Source organism: Zalophus californianus, chromosome 5 (assembly GCF_009762305.2).
Source record: "Zalophus californianus isolate mZalCal1 chromosome 5, mZalCal1.pri.v2, whole genome shotgun sequence".
Taxonomy (NCBI): Eukaryota; Metazoa; Chordata; class Mammalia; order Carnivora; family Otariidae; genus Zalophus; species Zalophus californianus.
Genome location: NC_045599.1, coordinates 117,687,028 through 117,707,730, shown reverse-complemented (window position 1 = coordinate 117,707,730; position 20,703 = coordinate 117,687,028). Strand labels below are relative to the sequence as shown.

General features: G+C 36.3%; 1 protein-coding gene across 4 annotated transcripts in view; it reads left to right on the top strand.

The window, feature by feature from the left end:
* PARP8 (poly(ADP-ribose) polymerase family member 8) overlaps positions 1-20,703 on the top strand; it is a 175,809-nt gene that overhangs the window by 76,143 nt on the left and 78,963 nt on the right. For all 4 annotated transcript variants that reach the window (XM_027605409.2, XM_027605408.2, XM_035727635.1 and 1 more), the window contains one exon: positions 16,364-16,401. In XM_027605409.2, the coding sequence (XP_027461210.1) occupies positions 16,364-16,401 (38 nt within the window). The remainder of the gene's footprint in view (positions 1-16,363; positions 16,402-20,703) is intronic.

Genomic DNA, 20,703 nt, shown 5'->3' with positions numbered 1-20,703 from the left:
CATTTTCTTTCTCAGATTGAACAAAAAACGTTAATAATGCGCTCTCTCTCTCGTTCTCTCTCTTTGCTTTTCTCTGTAACCAGAGAAATTTCTTCATTGACTTAACTGAAGCTAAGAGGTTTGCCTATTTTTAGAAATTAGAGAAGTGACTTTCCATGGGTGCTGGAGTTTTCCCATTTTCTTCAGTGAAATTCATAGTGCCAAAATCAAAGATGCCAAGGCACAGATTTAACCATGCATTGCCTAAAAAGGGAAGCTGAGACAGTGTGTTATTTATGCCCACCCTAAATCGAGACTATAACAAGATTATATATGCAGAACCAAGTGTTAGACAAACCTATATTCTAGAGCCTCAGTATCATTAGTTATCACTGTAATGTATCACTATAACAGAAATTAATCATGAACAAAAGGGTTTGAAGTGACTGGAAGAACATTTATATAAGCCAGATTGATGGTTGCTTCTCTCATGCGGTAGTGCTGTAATAGGACTCAGTTTACATTTGTTTGGTTCCCCGGGAGCTATCAGAACAGAAAATACTCTGTTTATTTGCATGGCCTGCAAATATTGAAATTTCAAGACCTTCAAGTGCCCTTTACCGTTTGTTCAGATTTTATAATCAGTGTTGCAAGTATCAAATGTAATATTTTCATGATTTTGAGCATGTTGAATTATAGATGAATGTCCTTGAGCCCTCTGCATGTAATGTACAAACACAGTGTGACTCCTTTGTTCTCACTTCACGACATTATACAATACAATAAAATTCACAATGATTTGCTTCATAGAGACACATTATAGGCCAAATTATATCCCTTAAAATATTACATATGTAAAAAATCTATTCCATGAGTGAAATAAAATCTCTCCTAAAATCAGACTTACAAAGACACTTAAGTTAACTGGATTTAGGTTGGCTTATCTTTGATAAGACATAAAGTACTTCTTACTCTACCGTATTTTAAGAGTCATTGTGTACATGGCAAGGAAGCTATATATATATATTTTGAGCACTTCTTAGGATGCAATATGCATATATCTTGAGCATCTGGGAAACAACAGTGAATAAGATACATAGAGAAATTATATATAGTAGGGGAAAGAAGCATTGATTGGATGTTGACCCCAATTATAGCTGTGAAAAGTTTTAAGAGGGGCTCGTAAAGGGCCGTATGGCAGTGTTTAGTAAAGGGTCTTAATCTTGTCTGCATCAGATTGGAAAAAGTAGGGTGAAGCTGAGAGGGAGGGGTCTTGAAAGTAAAAATGTGACTTGATTGCTAAAGATGTATAGGATCTAGCCAGAGATATAGAGGTGTTTCCCCCATTTTATTAATGAATATACTCTTATTTGGGTTGTGAAATAGTTTTTAAATTAATTCTAGTAGTTTTCCTCTAGAGGTATATTTGATTAATATTAAAACATTTATTCCCAGAAAATTTTGGAAGAAAAGAAAGCAAACATCATCAGCAATAAAAACCATCAGTGATCCAAGAAACCTTCTCTCCAGAAAGTATACCCTTATATCCTCCTTCCCCCACCCCAAAAGCCCTATACAACTATAAATACATTTTAATTAAGATATGTAAATACAAATTTTTAATAAAAATGGGGTTACAGTATTATTACATTACAGTCTACATCCCTTTTAGTGACTGCAGACCTTCATAATAGATACACCATTATTTATTTAACCAATCCCTGCTTGTGAACCTTTTAGTTACCTCTCACTTTTTCACAACCCACAAATATTTTAAGCAAAGTCTACTGTATTTATAAATTTTAATCAGCTTAGCACCTAAATTAATCTGGCATTCATTTGTCAGTTCCAGAGCTTTTCTGCTTATGTTTGCATACTAAAGATGGTTCAGTGAGAATTAGTGGTACAGACATTTAACTTATCAAGATATATATTCTTTACTGAAAAAAAAGTCATTTGTAGCGCCATGAACAGGAATAATTTGCATTATGGTTTTTTTTTTTTTTTTTTACAACTTAGCTTTTATCCTTGCAGGATATAAAAATAGCTGAATTAATCAGAAACCCCTTTAGGATCAGAGAATCTCTGCAGGGTCCAGTATCTCAGTGGAAAACATTCAGTATCTGTTTTGCTCATTTTCAAGTTTTTGACAGTTTTTCTTTGTAGCCTTTCTCCTGAAAGCATAAGTAATTTACAAAGGTAATTCTTCATCAAAAATAAATAAATAAATAAAAATGCTGCAGTGAGAATGTTAATTGGCCATAGAGGCCTCCTTGAGTTTGCAAATCTAGAACCATGAGCTGTTGAGGTGATTGAGAAATTTTTATTAAAAACCTTGGACTGGATTCTTAAAAGTCTTATTTACTTCTCTGAGGTTAGGAAAACAAAACCAAGGAACTCTCCAACACATTTCATCTTTAGTACCTGTGTAATTGGGTGAATTTCTGTCTGGTTGAGGCTCCCAACATTTGCCAAGGTTCCTGTCTTGACTGAAAGTGACCTTTCTCTCCCTCTTGTAACTTTGGGAACCTATCAGCCAGGTGTTAGGCCAGTTTTCTTGGGGGACATTGTTAAGCATTACTTCTATATGTAAAGTCAATCCTTGTCCCTCAGTAGTTGCTTGTCATTCCTGATTAAATGAAAATCATTTTCAAATATATTATAGTGGTAGCTTTGATTACACAATTGATTTGTCCAATAATATTCTGGTAAAAAGAGAGGGAAAGTTCTTATTGAACCTATGAAAATAACTATATGCTCATGGAAAGTAATGACAAATCGTTTCTGAATTCTGGAGAGATGAGGGAGAATTAGATACTCTCTTAAAATGTTTTGTTTGAGTTTGAAAAGCAGTGTCTACCAAATTGAAAGTTAGGTATGGCTTAAAAGGAAAAAAAAAGATGAAAGTCTTCCTCACATATCCATCAGAAAATAGAATATTAAGACAGCATCAGCAATATCTGAACTGAACAAATACCTACAGTTAAATGGTACTCATACATTAATTCAGTCTTCTGTAATTCTTGTTTCACTGGATCTAGGGTCAGCAGAGTCTCCCTTGATGAATCTTCTCCTCCCACAGGAAAAGTCAACATACTAGTTTAGTGTTGAGTTTAGACATATATTCAAAACTGGTATTATACTTGTTACACCTGCCATCTTTCCTTTGCTAAAACCATTTGCATGCCTCCTTTTGTGTTATATATTTGTTACTTTGAGGCTACCTTTTAGTTACATATTCACTGGCTGAAGAGTGAATTGCATTTGTTAATTGAAACTAGTAATCAATTAACTTTGTGGTAAAAATATGTCAGATTTAAGGTACTGTAGTACTCTTGTTTTCAAATAATTATACTTTCCACATTAATCTTGTGAGAACAAATCATTTTTCAAAAACTTAATGAAGAGTGAAAGGCTTATTGATTGTAGCAAGCACTTAGAAATACTGTTCTGTAGTCTAAAAGTATTCTCACTCTCCTGTCGAGTTGCTGACTTTCCAAAAGTCTGTTGTCCAGAAACAAACAGGAAAAGCAGTGGTTAGGACTACAGCTTGCCAAATCCAACTTTATGTACATATATACATATTGAAACAAAATAACAAACCAAATGCCTATGAAGGACTAAAAAATCATTTAACCATAAGGAAAAAAAAATATTACACCCTAAAGAAAATGACCTTATGTTTGACAAACAAAAATAATAAGACCTATGAACTTACAACTTTTCTTGTGTAGTATCTAATTTATTACCATTGATTTTAGGTCACAAGTTCTATAAAATGTGTGAATATTTCTTAAAATCCTAAGTGAATCACTCAAGTATACCTTTGTAACAAAAATCATAAAATTAAATTAAGGCTATATAAGCCTATGAGTTTTTAGTTCAAATAGCTTGTAGATGTTCACATTAAAACATCTCAAGTGGCTTGATAGCTCCGTGTACAAGTTAGGATGATTTTGGTTGTAAGAAACAAAAAAATATTTTAGGCTGGCTTCAAACAGCAAAAGGGGGGGGCGCCTGGGTGGCTCAGTTGGTTAAGTGTTCGACTCTTGATTTTGGCTCAGGTTGTGATCTCTCTCAGGGTCGTGGGATTGAGCCCCACATGGGTCTTCACGCTGAGCATGAAGTCTGCTTGTCTCTCTTCCTCTGCTCCTCCCCCAACTCAACACACTCCTCTCTAAAATAAATAAATAAATAAATAAATAAATAAACAAATAAACAAACAAATAAATAAAATCAATCTTGAAAAAAAAAGACAGCAAAAAGAAAGTTATTTGTTTCTTGAAAAGTTCATTGATAAAGAGATTTAGTTTGATCAGGCCTCTGCTTCCATGTCTGAAATTTTCTGGGCGACCTTTCTCTGTTTACCACAGGTGTTAGAAGGCTGCCAGCTGAAATTAGGCTTCTCTGATTGGCTTATCCATTTGTTGTTCAGTTCTTTTCTCCCCTGGGAGAAGGAATTCTCCTGCAAACCCAAAGGCTTTCATATCCGGAGGGGAAGGAAAGGAATGGGTAATGAAGAGGTCTGCTACAGAATTACTTTGTATCTTCTCACGCTGGAGTTTTGGGGAAGGGGAGGGAGTTAAGAAATATGTTCACTGATTGTCTCCTCCCATTACACAGGCTTCTTTCGTCCACTTATCATCTTCCATGTAATCCACTTGACAATACTAGGAAGTAGATGTTATCTCACTTCACAGATAAGCAGAAGGAGATTAGCAAATTCTTTTTCTCAGGCTCACATGGCTTGTGAAGGCATATTCTGAAGTCTGTGTCTTCTGCGCTCTTCACGCTGTAAACTAAATCATAGTTGCTAAGTAATTTTGTGAGGAAGGCTATTCCGAGTTGGAAGGTCAAAGGATTTATACATTTGTTAATAAACATTCATTCCACAATTAATTACAGTGTTCCTACTATATACTAGGTATATGATAGTTGCTGGGAGGTTAAGGTGAAGAAAACAGAAGTGCCTTCCATTCTTACAGATTTAGTGGGGGAAGCAGATGTTGATGTCATGCAAATGAATGTATAATTACAAAACTGTGTAGCTGCTCTAGAGTAAGATCTAAGTCTGGGAGGGGTGATCACAAAGTTTTTTCCTAGGAGGTGACATTTGAGTTGAGATCTGAAGGATGAGAATGAGTTAACAAGGCAAAGAGGAGGAGAGAGCCTTCTGGGGCGAGGGAGTGTGGCAGGCTTAGGAAGTGAAGGGGGTCCTTTTGTTGCAGCCCAGAGAGAAGGCAGGACAAGACCAGGATGAGGCAAGTAGGTAGACTCTATCCTGCAGGGTCTTCGGTGGTATTAAGAATTGTGCTTGGTACTCCATAAGAAACTATCTTGGGAAGAGCTGATCTTAGGTACTTCGAGGATTTGAGCACGTTGCCGGGGTCGTATCTTAGTATTTATTGCAGTTATCTCTCTGAATATTTGTAGTGTTTTCTTAAAACACGTTTTCTTGCCTCAACAAAGCCTTACTTCATTTTTAGAATTATTTTATCATATTCAGCTTTCCAGTCCTGGCGTGTTGTGTAAATCATTTGTAGCAGCTTTAAACGTTTTATAGCCATGTGTAACTTGAACCTAGATGTAAAACAGTGATGGGAAAGACATCTATATTTTAGCGAATATTTATCAAAAAGTATGTTGAATTAGTTGCAAACTGTACAGAGAAGAAAAGTCCAGACATTAAACTTCGGGGAGGAAATATGGAAATAATATTTATATATAATAAATTTAATGTTGGTGACTTGGCATGCTGTCTCCACTCTTCAGGTCTTGTTGAAATTGCATTTGTGACCTCCCTTTTATTTTTGGTTATAATCAAAGAATAAGAGAAAAAGTTGGCTCTTTCCTTTCCTAAGGCCGTATAAAAAAAATTTGCTCATACCATATAGTATATTAATATCCTAAATAAGGCATGCATCTGGGTTACTAATTGAAGTTGAACTTAGGTCCTTCAAGTTCATCTCTGTTGAGAAGATGGTTTGCTTAAAATTCTAAGCATTTGACCTATAATATAATATTTAAGCATGAAGTTGCTGACTCAGCCAATTCCCTAAAAGTCACACAAATGAACATCATTACTTTAACCTTGTTACATCACTTACTGGAAGTATAACTTTTAAAAATTATCAAAATAAGCTTCGAAAGTAGGAACATATGTATTATTGAGTAACAGTGTTTATCGGGCCAGCATCTTCACCCTTTTATCTTTGTAAATGGTAATATAAATTGTCCTGCATCAGCAATTTATTTCATTGGCAGGAAAGATGTGTCTTCTCTTCTGGAATGAGAGCTTAGTTCTCTTGTCTTGATGTTGAAAGCTGCATAAGAAGGGCGGGGCAGGTATATATGTGTGGTTGTCATTATAGGCCTGACTAAAGCATGTTTGCTCCTGGCATGGAATATATGATGTCTCAACAAATCCCTTTTCAAACATTTTCTGTACCACTTCCCTCTTCTGCCTAGGAGAACTGACATTTCCTTCTGTACTTTCACGATAGGTTAAATAAGAACTTTCCTGTGTAGTGCTCGCCAGACAAGAGAACTAGTGAAGTAATGATCAATTTGAAATGCTAACACTTCTGCTTGTTTGTGTTGAAAGTAACTGTGATGCTTCCATTTTTTGGAGCAAAGATCTTCCCCTACATTTCGGCTCATGCTGTCAAGACTGGTAATAATACAAGTATTACCTTCTGTATGTAGACTTGAAAATGAGAAATACAGAGAATACCTATGATCTTGGCATTCAGAACCCACTCTGTTCTGGATATCACAAAAAGCCTGTGAAGAGAAGGTGACGGAAGAGCTGGATACTCCCATGCAAGATGGTGTGGACCCACAGGGGGAACTGTTGGGTACCAGCATTTGCTGATTTTCATCAAATATTTCAACACTTGCCAAAGCAATACGTATTCTGTCAAGGACTGTCATGGTATATCCTCCAGTAATTTTGGAAAAAGATATGATTTGTTCGTCTGTTCAGAAGCTATTTTTTGAGTGATAAGTTACTGTGTCAAAGCCCTGGGAATTTGAGGATGAAAATGTTTGGTTTGTACTTTCAGTCTAGAGATGAAGTGGGACATAGGGGAAGAAACATCCATCTGCCTGGGTTTTGGGAGAAGTTTCATAGGAAGTTGTCCTTGAGATTGAGTCGTGAGGGGAGAAGGGGAGTGTGTTCCAGAACACTAAGTCTATGTGTAGGAATAATAATAATGATAAGGATATTTACTGATGAAGCAGCTAATGTTTATTGAAAACTTTGGTGTGCTTGGTTTCTTTTTTGTCTTCAAAGTGTTTTACATGTATTAACCTATTTACGCCATATAGCAACCCGAAGAGATAGAAAACTACAGATTGGAAACTGAGTCAAAGAGTGTTAGTTACCTGGCCCTTAGTCATCACACAGTTAATAATGGAGCCAGATTTCAAATCCAGAGTCTGGAGCCACTTTCCTTTGTGTGAATAAAATGACCTGTTTTGGAAATGGTAAAACTTGAAGTGATTAGAAGTTCAGGTCTCTGGGTATTTGGCAGGGTTTTGGCTGGTCAGAGAGTTATGGGTCAGATCATGAAGAGCCTTGGAAGACATGCTGAAGAATTACCATTAATTTTGTAGAATCAGTATCTCTTTTTTTTTTTTTTTTTTGGAAACAAGGTCTAGAGCTTACTTTCCTCAGAATCATTTGGGGTGCTTTTTAGAAATGCACACTCCAGATCCCACTTCAAATCGACTAACTCAGACTTTCCCTGCTCCCGAAAGTGGTCGAGTGTCTTGCACCCTGATTATGGTCAAATAGAAAGTAGATCTGTAGTTCCTAACAGCAGGTACTGCTATTATGTGCCCCAAATTTCTTGGTATTTAATTTGTTGAGTTGAAAATTAATGTAAAGAAGGCAGTGAGTTCTGTTTTGTATGAGTTGGGTTTAATTTCCTTGCAGACTATCCTGTTGAAATGTGGGGAGAAATAAAAAAGCTGCCTACCTGATTTGGAGATAGGGCATTTTTGAGCCTTCTGCTCATGGCTGGTAGGAGACTCGTGGATATAGTTGAGATTACTCATGTGAAAAAATAGAGCAGTCAGCATGACTGGAAAGCATTGAAATAGGAAAACAGCATGAAATGTGAAATATCAAAAGTCAAGAGACTTAGAAGACCATCTTCAAAAATAAAAGGGGACCCAGGGAGAGGTTGGATTCAGGAACCAAGAAAAGAGGGTTTCATGATGTCTTTGTTTTTATTAAATGCGTCTTAGAATTTGTGTAAGAAAAGGACTAGGAAAAAAAAAAAAAGACCAGTGCTATTGTGAAGAAGAATTTCGGTGGGGTCCTAGGAGTGGAGGCCAGGTTGGAATGTGCAGGTGCAAGTGGGCAGGTGGCAAAAATGGCTTAGATGACTCTTGGCAAAAACTTGATTTTAAGAAAGCAGATGGAGTGATAATTAGAAAAGGTTACAGGGTAAAGGGAGAGCTTAAATATTACAAGCTTCCCCGTTTTTATTTCATACTTATTAGAAAGATTAAAAAAATACAGATACAAAAAATAAAGTTTCCTTTCACCCAATAAATAAGAGATAACAAATGTTGAAATTTGTCGTTATTTTTCTAGCCATGCTTCTATCAATATGTATTTGTAGTAAATAAATATGTATTTACATATTTTTAATGAAAATATGTTGTAGCTGTCTAAATTTTTGTATGTACCTTAATGTACCAGAAACACGTGTCTCTTTCATTGCAGCATTACTTTTTCACAGTTGCCTGGTGTTACATTATATGTATATAATAATTTTTTTTAAAGATTTTATTTATTTATTTCACAGAGACAGATAGTGAGAGCAGGAACACAAGCAGGGGGAGTGGGAGAGGGAGAAGCAGGCTTTCCTGCAGAGCAGGGAGCCCAATGTGGGGCTCGATCCCAGGATCCCGGGATCATGACCTGAGCCAAAGGCAGATGCTTAACGACTGAGCCACCCAGGCACCCCAATAGTTTATATAATCCTATTATTGGCATTTTTGCTTTTCTGGGTACTTCTTCATTTTAATAGCACTACCATTAATATCTTTGTGAGTGAATCTTTTCACACTTCCGTAATTACAAATTTTTTTATTAATTTCAAATTGTGGAACAAGTTCCCAAATGGAGCCTTCATTTATGGCATCTATAAATCAACTAGATGGATTAGTCTTAGATAAAAGAACAGACATTTCCATCTTCCTGGGTGCAAGGAGAAAAGTATTAGCTTATAGGTGGTTGGTGGGAGAAAGAAATGAGAGAATGCCTAGAGGGAGTAACCATATGATGATCTGTTTTATCTTAATGCGGATGGTTGACAAGGCAGGTTGTTACAGGATGTTGGAAAGTTGTGAAGGTTTGAAAAATCTACCAAGAAGAAGACGCAGAAGTGGGTATGAGGGCTTACTGAGCAAGGTTGTGCAGAGCTGGCATGGGGCACCATATGTCTGCAGAGGGTCTGGATGCTTTGGATCCACTCTCCACTCCAGCAGCATTCAGAGCCCAGGTGTAGGGAGTGGAGACATGACTTATCTATGGTTTGGTGGTTCTGGGTTTGGTAGATAGTCTGCATGGGCAAAATAGGGGTACACAATGAAGGAGTTGAAGATGGTGTGGAGAGAGCAGTTAGGGCTCTACAGTCTACACATAAAGAAGGAAATGAAGCTGGAAGGGACTATAAAGAGCACAAAGAGTGAAAGAAAGCACAGGGATTGGTGGGTGTCAGTGAGTAGGAATAAAGGAGTGAGGGTTGAAGAGTTATAAAATTGTGGCTGAAAAGTGGGACACTGGGTTGAGATTATAGAAGGAGAGCAATTATGCTTCAAGCCAAGGTCCAAGGTGTAGCCATGGATTTGGTGAGCTAAAATAAGGGAAGATGAGGTCATGGAACCATATGCAGCTTAATGTTGTCCATATGGATGTGGGTGATGTGAGGATTTTTAAGTAAAGAGACAGAGTGCCCTAGAAATTCCTAATCCTGGATAAATGACGAAACAATTGGTAGCTAATAATGGTAAATGATGGTGCTATAGCTCATTGACCTGGGTATTTAGAAAATGTTTATGGAAGATAAAAATGATAATGAGTGTGATAGTGAATATTTTGGGAAATAAATGGCATCAAAATAGCCAATGTAGGCTTCTAGCATGCCAAGTCACCTTCTAGCTTGAGATGCAAGAGTTGGTTGTGGAGATGAATAGCCAAACAGTGTCTTTTTCACCCTGTAACACTGAACATTGGGGAAGAGGTGTCAGAGTGAATTTTCTTCTGATACGTTCCCAGGGTGACTGGGAATGGGGTAGGGACCATACATCCTCAGGTCTAAACTGTTGTCTTGCGAGCAAATGCAAACGTACAGAGTTGAGGCGTCTAGTCATAAACATCGTAGTGGGGTGGAGGACTGCCATGCTTTGTTAGTTTCTGCATTTTGCTTTTTCTCATGTAAATTTTGAAAGTGATCTAACTGGGAAAGAAATTCTCCGTAAGGATTGGTTTATCAGAGAGATTGTTTTAGAGAATAAAGGAAAAGACACATAAAATACTGGGTTTTGCTTGATCTGTCAACCCCCCCCCCCCCGGATGTAGATGAAAAAGTATGAGCTCAGAATCCAGGACCCTTGAGTTTGAGGTGGCAGGAACATTTTGGGGCCCACTTGTAAGATAGAGCTACTGAATCCGGTACCTCTGAGAGGTTTAAATCTAAAACAATTTCGTCTTCAGATCCGAGTTCCCTTCCCTATTATGTTAAAACTGCCATTTTCCTCAGCTCCCTACTATTCTTCAAGAATTTTCTTTGATTTGTGAACTCGGGAACTGGATCTAAACTCCATCTAACCATAGTTATTTGCAGGAATTTCAGAAGAAATAGGATGGTAATGGAGTGAGTGGTGAGGTTAGGTATAAGAATGACCTTATGAATGCTTTTAATTATAGAAGTATACAAATTTAGACAAAATACAGGATTAGGTGGCTAGTGAACATCTGAGTTCCCCCCCCCAGGAACTCCTTCAGAGGCTCTTGGCAGTAGGGAGAGATCTTTGGTAGGGACAGTTGCTTTCAGAAGAATAAGAGGTGGAAGCAGCCACTTTATTTAAGAAATGATTGAGGTTATAGAAATAATTTATAGATTCTAATCCTAACTGTGATATTAAGAACCCGGGGTGGGGGGGAGGGACTCCTGGGTGGCTCAGTCGGTTAGGTGTCTGCCTTTGGCTCAGGTCATGATCCCAGGGTCCTAGGATGGAGTCCTGCATCAGGCTCCTTGCTCCGCGGGGAGCCTGCTTCTCCCTCTGCCTGCTGCTTCCCCTGCCTGTGCTCTCTCTCTCTGACAAATAAATAAATAAAAATCTTAAAAAAAACAAAAACCCAGTATCATGTAGTACATGCAGTATATAGCAAACACAGAGTGACCGACTAAATTCCTCTGATGAAGCACCTCAGTATAATTGTTGTTTAGCATCGTAGTCAAAAATTTTGAAGGCATTTTTTTTTCCTGAATCAGAATTCAGAGCTTGCTCCAGCTTTCTCTTCCTTCTCTTGTTCACTTTCTTTCCCATTCACTTCCTCATGATAGTTTTACCTGCTTTGGTATTTAGTGTGTGCAGTACAGGCTTCCCTTACTCCTGTATCTATTTAAGCTTGGTTCTTTGCCTTCCCCCCCCCCCCCCCCCAGCTCTGCCTGTTAGGTCCTTTAGCTTAATCATCCATGTCTGCTTGTACTAGATTGTTTCCCTAAGAACTCTGTAAGCCACGGAGTGAAACTGATTTGGATTTTACAGCCCTGGTGATTTTCCTTCTGGTGTACTCCCCAGAAAATGCTACATAGCACAGGAGCTGATGAATCATTTTGTAGGGCCTTTGCTTTCTATTTTGTATTTGAAAAATTAGGTATGATCGTGAACCTGGAAATGTCTCTTAAAATCATGAGGATAATACAACCGTAAGATAAAATCATCAGTGTTAGTTTTCGTCTCTGATTAACGTAATATATTGTGGTTTTTGAGTAACTTGAGTTCCCCAATAAACATTTCATTCATGTGAAATTTCATTTTTCTACATTTTCATTGCTGGTACTGGAAACTCACTAGAATTACTTGGCACCCACTGCTCTGTGTCTGGCGTTGTTCTGGGGACCTTACACCTGTTAGACCATTAAATCATCACAGCAGGCTTGTACTGTAGGTCTGGATTCTCCCATTTTACTGAAAAGAGATCGAAGCCGAGCGTGTTGAAGTTAACTTTTCATATGCCACTCAGCTAGTAAGGCTCAAAGCTGGAATTTGATCTCTGTGTGTGTGGCCCTGATTACAACAGTCTCCTCAATTGGAACTAGACATGGGAACATTTTAAGGCTTCCTTTTGGATTTGGACATTCATATGGATAAGAAATGAAGCTAACTCTTATTGGTTGAGATGGTAGGCTGTTGGGAATTAATTCAGCTTGGTATTGAGTGTAATCTCTGGCAAGATCCCAGGCTTCTGTCACATAGTTCTGCCAGATGAAGGGTTGCCTTGATCATCAATAATTCCATTTCTACATAGTATAATTCCATTGTCTAAGGGGATGACTTGTGGGAAAATAAATTCATTGAGGTCATAGTGTGTATTTCCCCCAGCTTATTTGAAGCATCACTGGCATGGTTATTTTATCTTCTAATCCTTGGCATTTGATTCAGGGCCATGATTTCCAAAGCTGGTCTCTTGGCTGGGTTCCAACATCTGCCATTTGTTCCCACCTTCTCCTCCCCGTTACATACCTCCCCACTGATAGTAGCTTCTAAATCCAATCTCCCTCTTCTTCAGTCTGTCCTAAATATTGCCAATCATAGTAATTTTTTCACAATACTAACTTTGCCTCAGAATGCTATTGTGCTACGTGTCATACTCTATGATTCCACTTATATAATGTTCTTGAAATGACAAAATTATAGAGATGGAGAATTGACTAGTGTCTGCCTGGGGTTAAGGGTGTTGGGATGAAGGGAGACAGGTTTGACTCTAATGAGGGTAGAATGAAGGAAATCCTTGAAGGATCAAATAGTTTCGTATCTTGATGTACGATAGTGAGTACATGATGCAAATGTGATAAAATAACCTAAAACTATATGCACACTTTATTTAATGTCGATTTCCTGCTTTTGATATTATACTATCGGTATATAACATGCAATTATTGGGGGAATCTGGATAAAGGCTACATGAGACCTCTCTGCTATTGGTAAAACTTCATGTGAGCCTGTAATTCTATAAAAATAAAAAGTAAAAAAAATACTATTGTGCTTTAAAATGTTTAAGTTCCTCTGTCATATTTACAAACATTAACACAATGTTTGTCTTTTATCAGATTACCAAGAAATGCTTTTTGAATTAATTAAACTATTAAATATACTTTATGAAAAACAGTATATCAGTACTTGGTCTCATTACTAACCGTCTTGTTTTCCTACTCACTTCCTTATTCATTCTTGTCTTTGTGTAATCTCTTTCCATGGACTAAGCAGCATGCCAGGGGTTTGATTGGTAGAGTCTGGAAGACTTGGGCTTGCTTGAAGGGGTTGCATTGCCTGTGGCCACGGTCACATAGCCCAAAGTCCACTCACAAATTCTAAAAGGCAGTGACTCTTTGAGGACTTAAGACTTAGTGTTTATAAGAGCCAGATGAGCCAGGAAACCAGGATATGAGCTACAGTGAACCACAACCATCCAAGCATTCACATTTACTAAGACTAGTTTTATAGTGCAGTATATGATCATTCTTGGTGATCATTCCATTTATGTGTACCTGAAAAGAAAAAAGATAACTCCACAGTTACAGTTTTTTATGAAAATCTGTTTTAGATCTTCTATGTCTTTAATGATTTGGTGGGGGGGGGTCTAGTTCTATTAATTACTCAAACTATGATTGTGGCATTGTCCATTTCTCCCTTTATCTGTCAGGTTTTGCCTCATGTATTTTGAAGCTCTGGTATCAGGTGCATACACATTTATGATTGTTGTGCCTTCATCCTGATAAATTCACCCTTTTATCCTTATGAATGATCTCTTTCTGTCTTTGTCTTTAAGTCTTTGTTATTAATTTAAACACTTGAGTCTTATGCTCGCCATTTGCATGGTATAACTTTTCCTTCCTTTACTTTCAGTTATATTTAATGTGAATCTCTTAAAGACAGTATAGAATTGGATCTTGCCTTTTTTTTTTTTAATCCATTCTAGCCATCTTTTCCTTTTATTCAGTGTAATTCAGCCATTAGCATTAAATGCAATCCTTGCTACAATTAGATTCTGGCACCATTTACTGTTTGTTTTTTATTTGTCCCTTCTGTGTTTTGTTCCTCTGTTCTTGCCTTCTTTTGGATTAAATGTTCCAAAATGATTTTAGAATTCCACTTTCATCTATCTGTTGTTTTTTAATGTTTTTTTTTTTGTGCTTGTCCTAAGGATTACAGTATATCCTTAGTTTTTCTTAGGGTTACTGTTTAGGGTTAGTATTACAACATTTTATATAAGATGTAAGAACCTTGAAACTGTATATGACAATTTAACCCCCTCCCTGACATTATGCTGTAATTGTCATGTGTCTTACATTTACATATTTTATAAATCCCACAGTGAAGTGTTAGAACTTTTACTTTAAACAGTCATGTATTTTTAAAACATTAAGAGAAAAATAGTCTTTTATATTTACAATTTCTGGTGCTCTTCATTGCTTCTGGATATTTGATTTTCTGATGTCATTCACCTGGAGAACTTTGGGATTTTTTTTCTACTTTGGGTTTGCTGGGACAAATACCCCAGTTTTCTTTAATGTGTAAGTTTTTTTATTTATCTTCATTTTTAAAGGTCTATGGCCTGGATATAGAATTCTGGGTTCATAGTTGTCAGCTTTACCTTCCTTCCCCTAGATCTTCATCATTGTACTGTCCTCTCTCCTCCATGGTTTCTTATGAAAACATTGATTTTTACTGTTTTTCCTGTATTTAATGTGTCAAGTTTTTCTCTTCTTTTTAAAAATGTTTCTTTATATTTGGTTTTCAGCAGTTTGACTCTGTGTACCTGGATGGAGCTGTCTTTGCGCTTACCCTCTCAGGGGTTTCTGGGCTTCTTTAGTCTGTACATTGGTTTTTCACCCAAACTGGGAAATTTTCAGCCCTTTTTTTTTTTCCCCTTGCATTTTTCTCTCTCTCTTCACCTCCTGAAACTTGAGTAATACAAAATGTTTGCTCTTTTGCTCGTGTCCCGCAAGACCCTGATCATCTGTTTCTTCTTCTTTGGATTGGATTTTCCTTTTTTGCTTCCTTAAGCATATTTATATTACCTGTTTTAACATCATTGTGGGCTAATTCCAGCACTTGGGTCAAATTTCCACTTGAATATAGGTTAGATTTTCCTGCTTGTTCATATGTCAAGTAATTTGGGTTGTATTGAATTTACTTTGTGAATGATACTTTGCATCAACTCTATTCTGTATGTTCCTTCAAAGAGAATTGATTTTGGGGGGGGGCGTCTTAACAGGCAGTTAATTTGGCTGAACTTAAACTAAATTTTGACTTTTCTCTGGCAGGCGGCAGTTCCCCTGATCTGTTCAGAAAGCTAATATTGAACAAGTGCTGAGTGTCATACACCATAATAGGTGACTGTGTTAAAAATAAAAATAGACATGGACCCTTACCTCAAGACACTTACAGTCTAGCTGATAGAGATAGGAAAGTGAACAAATAAGCATGATAACGTTCCATACGTCACTGAGATAATACCTGGAGGCAGTAGGGTTACTGAGAAAGGAGCTGTGAAATTGTTAAAATGCAATTTAAAAATTATTTTTAAAGCACCCCAATCCTTTTGAGAACAGGAGATAGTTTGTTATATATCATGATGATGAGAGAGCGGCTGTTGAATAACTGTTAGTTCCACTGTCTTCCTGTTCTTAATTTTTTGAAGAAAAAGACATGTTTCAAAAGCACAGCATATTGTGGGGAAGCAGTATTAAAAATAAGTGTTTAAATTCTGAACTGCTGTACCAAATAGGAGGAATATTTTATGTTTGGTTAGAAAAAAAAAAGATTTGATAAAATCTGAGCAAACAACACAAATGATCATAGATTAGGGAATATTAGATATTGCTGAGAATAAAAAGACCTATCTATACTAAAGGTACCACTGTTGGGAGAAAGGTATTTCAAAAACCATTTATACTCATTGAAAATATATCTTAAAAACCTGTTAAGTTTCCTATGTCAAATACCAAGGTTTTTTTGTTTATATACTTATATCTGTAAAAATGAATGGGTAATGTGAGGTTGGTTTTTATTTTGTAAAAACATTTACTTTAGCAGTAATTTGAGCCTTTCTTTTCTCTTTTTTCCATTTTAACAGTGTATCCTATTCAGTACATGTATCTGAAGATTACCCAGGTATGCTTTTCTTCTTTCTATTTTTTATTACAAATAGTCATGTCATGATTTCTTTGAATATTTTTTCCTTCTGGAGATGGAAAATGTATATAAATATATCTAGGAGTGAAATGTTGGCAGGAAAAGACTTGTAGATCTAGAAGAATTCTGCTGGTTGCCTGTGAGATTCATGTCTTACCCTGAGATGCAGTCCAGAAGCAAAATAGTTTCTTGATGAAAAGTCATTTACTTGAGCCCATGTGATAGCTTCAGCCTGTATATATTTATCTCATTGCAAGTAAAACAAAGATTCTCTGAGCTGGTTTAGTTGTTGGATTTGGAACATCATTTGGCTTTTCATAACGTAAATATAATAGGTAAGAATAACAGCTAAACTAATAGCTAAAAATAGTAATAGCAAAGTGTAGGCCTGTCTTGGGCAACTGGGTGGCTCAGTCGTTAAGCGTCTGCCTTCGGCTCAGGTCATGATCCCAGCGTCCTGGAATCGAGCCCCGCATCGGGCTCCCTGCTCTGCAGGAGGCCTGCTTCTCCCTCTCCCACTCCCCCTGCTTGTGTTCCCTCTTTCGCTGTGTCTCTGTCAAATGAATAAATACAATCTTTAAAAAAAAAAAAAGAATACGCCTGTCTTCACTTTTCTAAGCATATGAATGATTAAACAATTCTCACAATAATCCTGTGATATTGTTACCATAACATCACCATTTTCCTCCTGAATGATGACACACCTAGTAAAAGGAAGAGTTGGGATTTTAACCCAGTAGTCCAGAGCCTGTGGACTGTACCACTGGACCAGACTAGGTATCTTGTATATGCACGGCTCTTCTCACTGTGTGTCTGTCTCCTGAACTAGATTAGTAGGCCCACAAACACTTGTCCCTAGAAGACAGAATGTAAGAACACTGCAGATCCATTTTTCTGTAAATCAAACAAGTGTTTTTCTTCTAGGCTATGGTCGGTCCTATTTTCTAGACGCATGCCATCTCATAGAGCCCAGGCTGCGGATGCCAACATTTCAGTCACGGCAATTTGAAGATACAAACAATATATTTCTCTTTAGTGTTTTCTGCACAAGGGATATCTATAATTTTATCTTGAATAAAAGAGCATAAGGATGGCAGACTTAGTGCAGAATAAATACACCTTGGTTAATTTACCTCAGAGAAAAGAGTATAATGCAGGAATCTAGTGTTTATCATATTTTGTGACAAAGAACAGCAAATTTTAACTGCCTATATTTTATATATATATATATATATATATATATATATATATATATATATATATTCCAACATTCCGACTTAATAAAATCAGATGGTCACCAAATTATACTCTTGTGATCTGCCAGTGTCATAAATTGGAATCAATTCTTATTTAAATCTAGCCATTTTATTCACATACTGTGCATGATTTGGATCATATTTTTCTATGTAAAATTACTAGATTGTTATAAGTAACTTTGATTATATGTACTTTGAGTATTATTAAAAAATAATTAGTTCATAAGGTAGTATGAAGATGTAAAACTTACTTCTTTAGCATTTAGCCTAGTATTTTTTGTGGCAGTTTGCACCATGCATTTAATCTTTTTTTTTTTTAATAATATCAAATGTTACATTTAAAAATAATTTTGTAGGGGTGCCTGGGTCGCTCAGTTGGTTAAGTGTCTGCCTGTGGCTCAGGTCATGATCCTGGGGCCCCATGTGGGGCTCCCTGCTCAGGGGGAAGTCTGCTTCTCCTCCCTCTGCCCCTCCTCCTGCTCATGCTCGCTCGCTCGCTCACTCTCTCTCTCTCTCTCTCTCTCAAATAAATAAATAAATCTTAAAAAAAGTACCATGGTTAACATTAAAAACAAATAAAAATAAAAATAATTTTGTAAATCATAAACTACCTTACAGTTATTTTGCTGTGATCGCCACATGTGTTAAGCATTAGTATTCTTTAAGACTATTGTATAGTTTTATATGGGGAGTTATTCATTATTAAAAAGATGCTTATTTTTATATAAAAAGTATATGAAGTGTTCTAGGCAGATTTCATTGGAAATAGCAAGACAAAATATTTATGAAGAAAAATTTTTTGTAGATGATTTTGCAGTCAACTTTCTCCCTTATGATGTTTTTGATGCTGAATGTTTGCTAAGTTAAGTATGTTAGGAAAATTAAAGTTACCTCACTGTTGTAAATATTATAATTATTGTGCTTCTCATCTGAGGCAGTTTCTGGAAGTGTCAATCATGAGAGGACTTTAAGTTAGGGTGATAGAAATAATGCCACAAATCAAAACCCACCTTGAAGACAGTTAAGTGAATAATTCTGTAGCACAGGAAATAGGGCAGAAGATGCCTTTGGTAAACCAAGCGAACCAAATGTTTATCTCCCTCTTGTGGCCAAGATGCATCACTGACTTTTTCTCACCTTGCGGGAGGGAGCCCCTATTGGAAATGCAATATACAAAAATTGAAACTTAAAACTAAAACACTGGTTATCATTTGTGCTTTTTAAAAACAAATTCCCATCCTGGAGAGAGTCTGTAGTGAATTTACAATATAATTTCCTTGCTAAAAATAAAAGGAGTGTAAATAAAACACCAAGTATGGGTGAGAGAAATTAGTGCATTTGGAGGTCGGATTTTGAATTGGTTGATTTAACCAGTACACTGTGTACCGAGTATTTTTCATATACATGATTGAATTGACTCTAAATGCCAGTTTGTGTATAGGCAGAACAAAGGCTATTGTGACATTTTATACTTGAAATGCCAAGAGAGGTTAAGTAGTATTTCCCAAGGACATGTAGTTTGGTGGTAAAATCAAGCCTATAATTCAGTTCTGATTCCTAACTATCACTTATTGGGGAGAAGTAGTGGTAGTATTTTTTATGGAGCTTTCTTCAAAGTGAATATTACCATGATAATATTTCCCCATTATTAAATTTTAATCTACATTTATTTGCACTAACAGTTCAGTTAATACACTTGATTTCTCATGTAGATAATATTGTATAAAAATTATATGTTTGCTTTCCCTTTCCAATATTCATCCTTGTGTTTTTTCTCTCATAACGCTGCTAGAACTTCCAGATTAATTTTTAATAATCTATATGAAAGTTGGCAACTTTGTCCTTTTTTTCCCAAATTAGTGACCCATACTTCCATCTGCTTTCAGAAAACTACTTTTCTCATTTACCAAGCTTTTTTTTTCTTAAAGAATGAGTATTAAGTCTTTATGAAATTCTTGTTTAACTTCTGTTGAGGTATCACATATGCTTTCTCCTTTGAACAACAAGGTGACAAGTTATATTATTAGTAGATATCTTAATGTTGATCTTTAAGAATTAGATGCATTTTGTCATATACTTTACCACTAAAGGCTTGACATTGTACCTATTCTTTGGCATTCAGCAGAGCATGCAAGCAAATCTCTCTGAGCCTGGTATCTTTTTAGGGATGGTTCTGGGATTAATAATCGTTATTTTTCTGCCATGATTATTATCTGTTCTGATTTTCTGTTTCTTAGTCATTTTTAAACATGTGCTCTTCTTGAAAGCTCACTATGTTGGTGAAATGTGCAACCTTTTCAACAAAAAGTTGTTTATAGTATTCAGTATATACATCTGAAAATCTTCTGCATCTCTGTGGCTGTTTCTCATTTCTGTTGTTTTACATTTGTTCTTGCCTTTTTCTCCCTTTGATTTTTCTTCCCCACAGTTTTACCTACTGTAAAAATCCTTTCAAACAAATAGCTTTTTACTTCATTTTTAATTTCTAAATGCAGTAATCTTGAGAGTACTTTTGTTAATTCCTTCTGCTAATGTTCCTCAGTCTTCCCCCCCAATCCTACTTTTCCTGGATTATACGGTTGAGTGATTATTTCATCATCCAAGTTTGCAAATTTGGAACTTTCTTTGTCCTGCGGAAATGTATGAGCATAATCCTTCAAATTCAGGATTATGTCACCCTGTTTATCTCCTTAGGAACGAATTTATCATTTTATAATTCCATATTAAGTAACCCGTGTCATCTATTGAAATTAGTCACAGTTTTGCTTTTGTGAACAAAGATGGTCTTTAATGAGCATTAGTTATATCTTAAATAACATGTATATAAAATGCAATGCTAAACGATAGGTTGGTTCTTTAAAATAAAGTGAAGAAATAGAGCAACCTTCTGGTTTACTTGTACTTCCTTATGTCATATATACTGTACAGATTTTTGCTTTTTGAAGGTAAGCATATTACAAGTCACAGATAATTGGCTCTGCTGTAATAGAACAGCAGAGTTTTTTCTCATCAATTCCCACCTTTA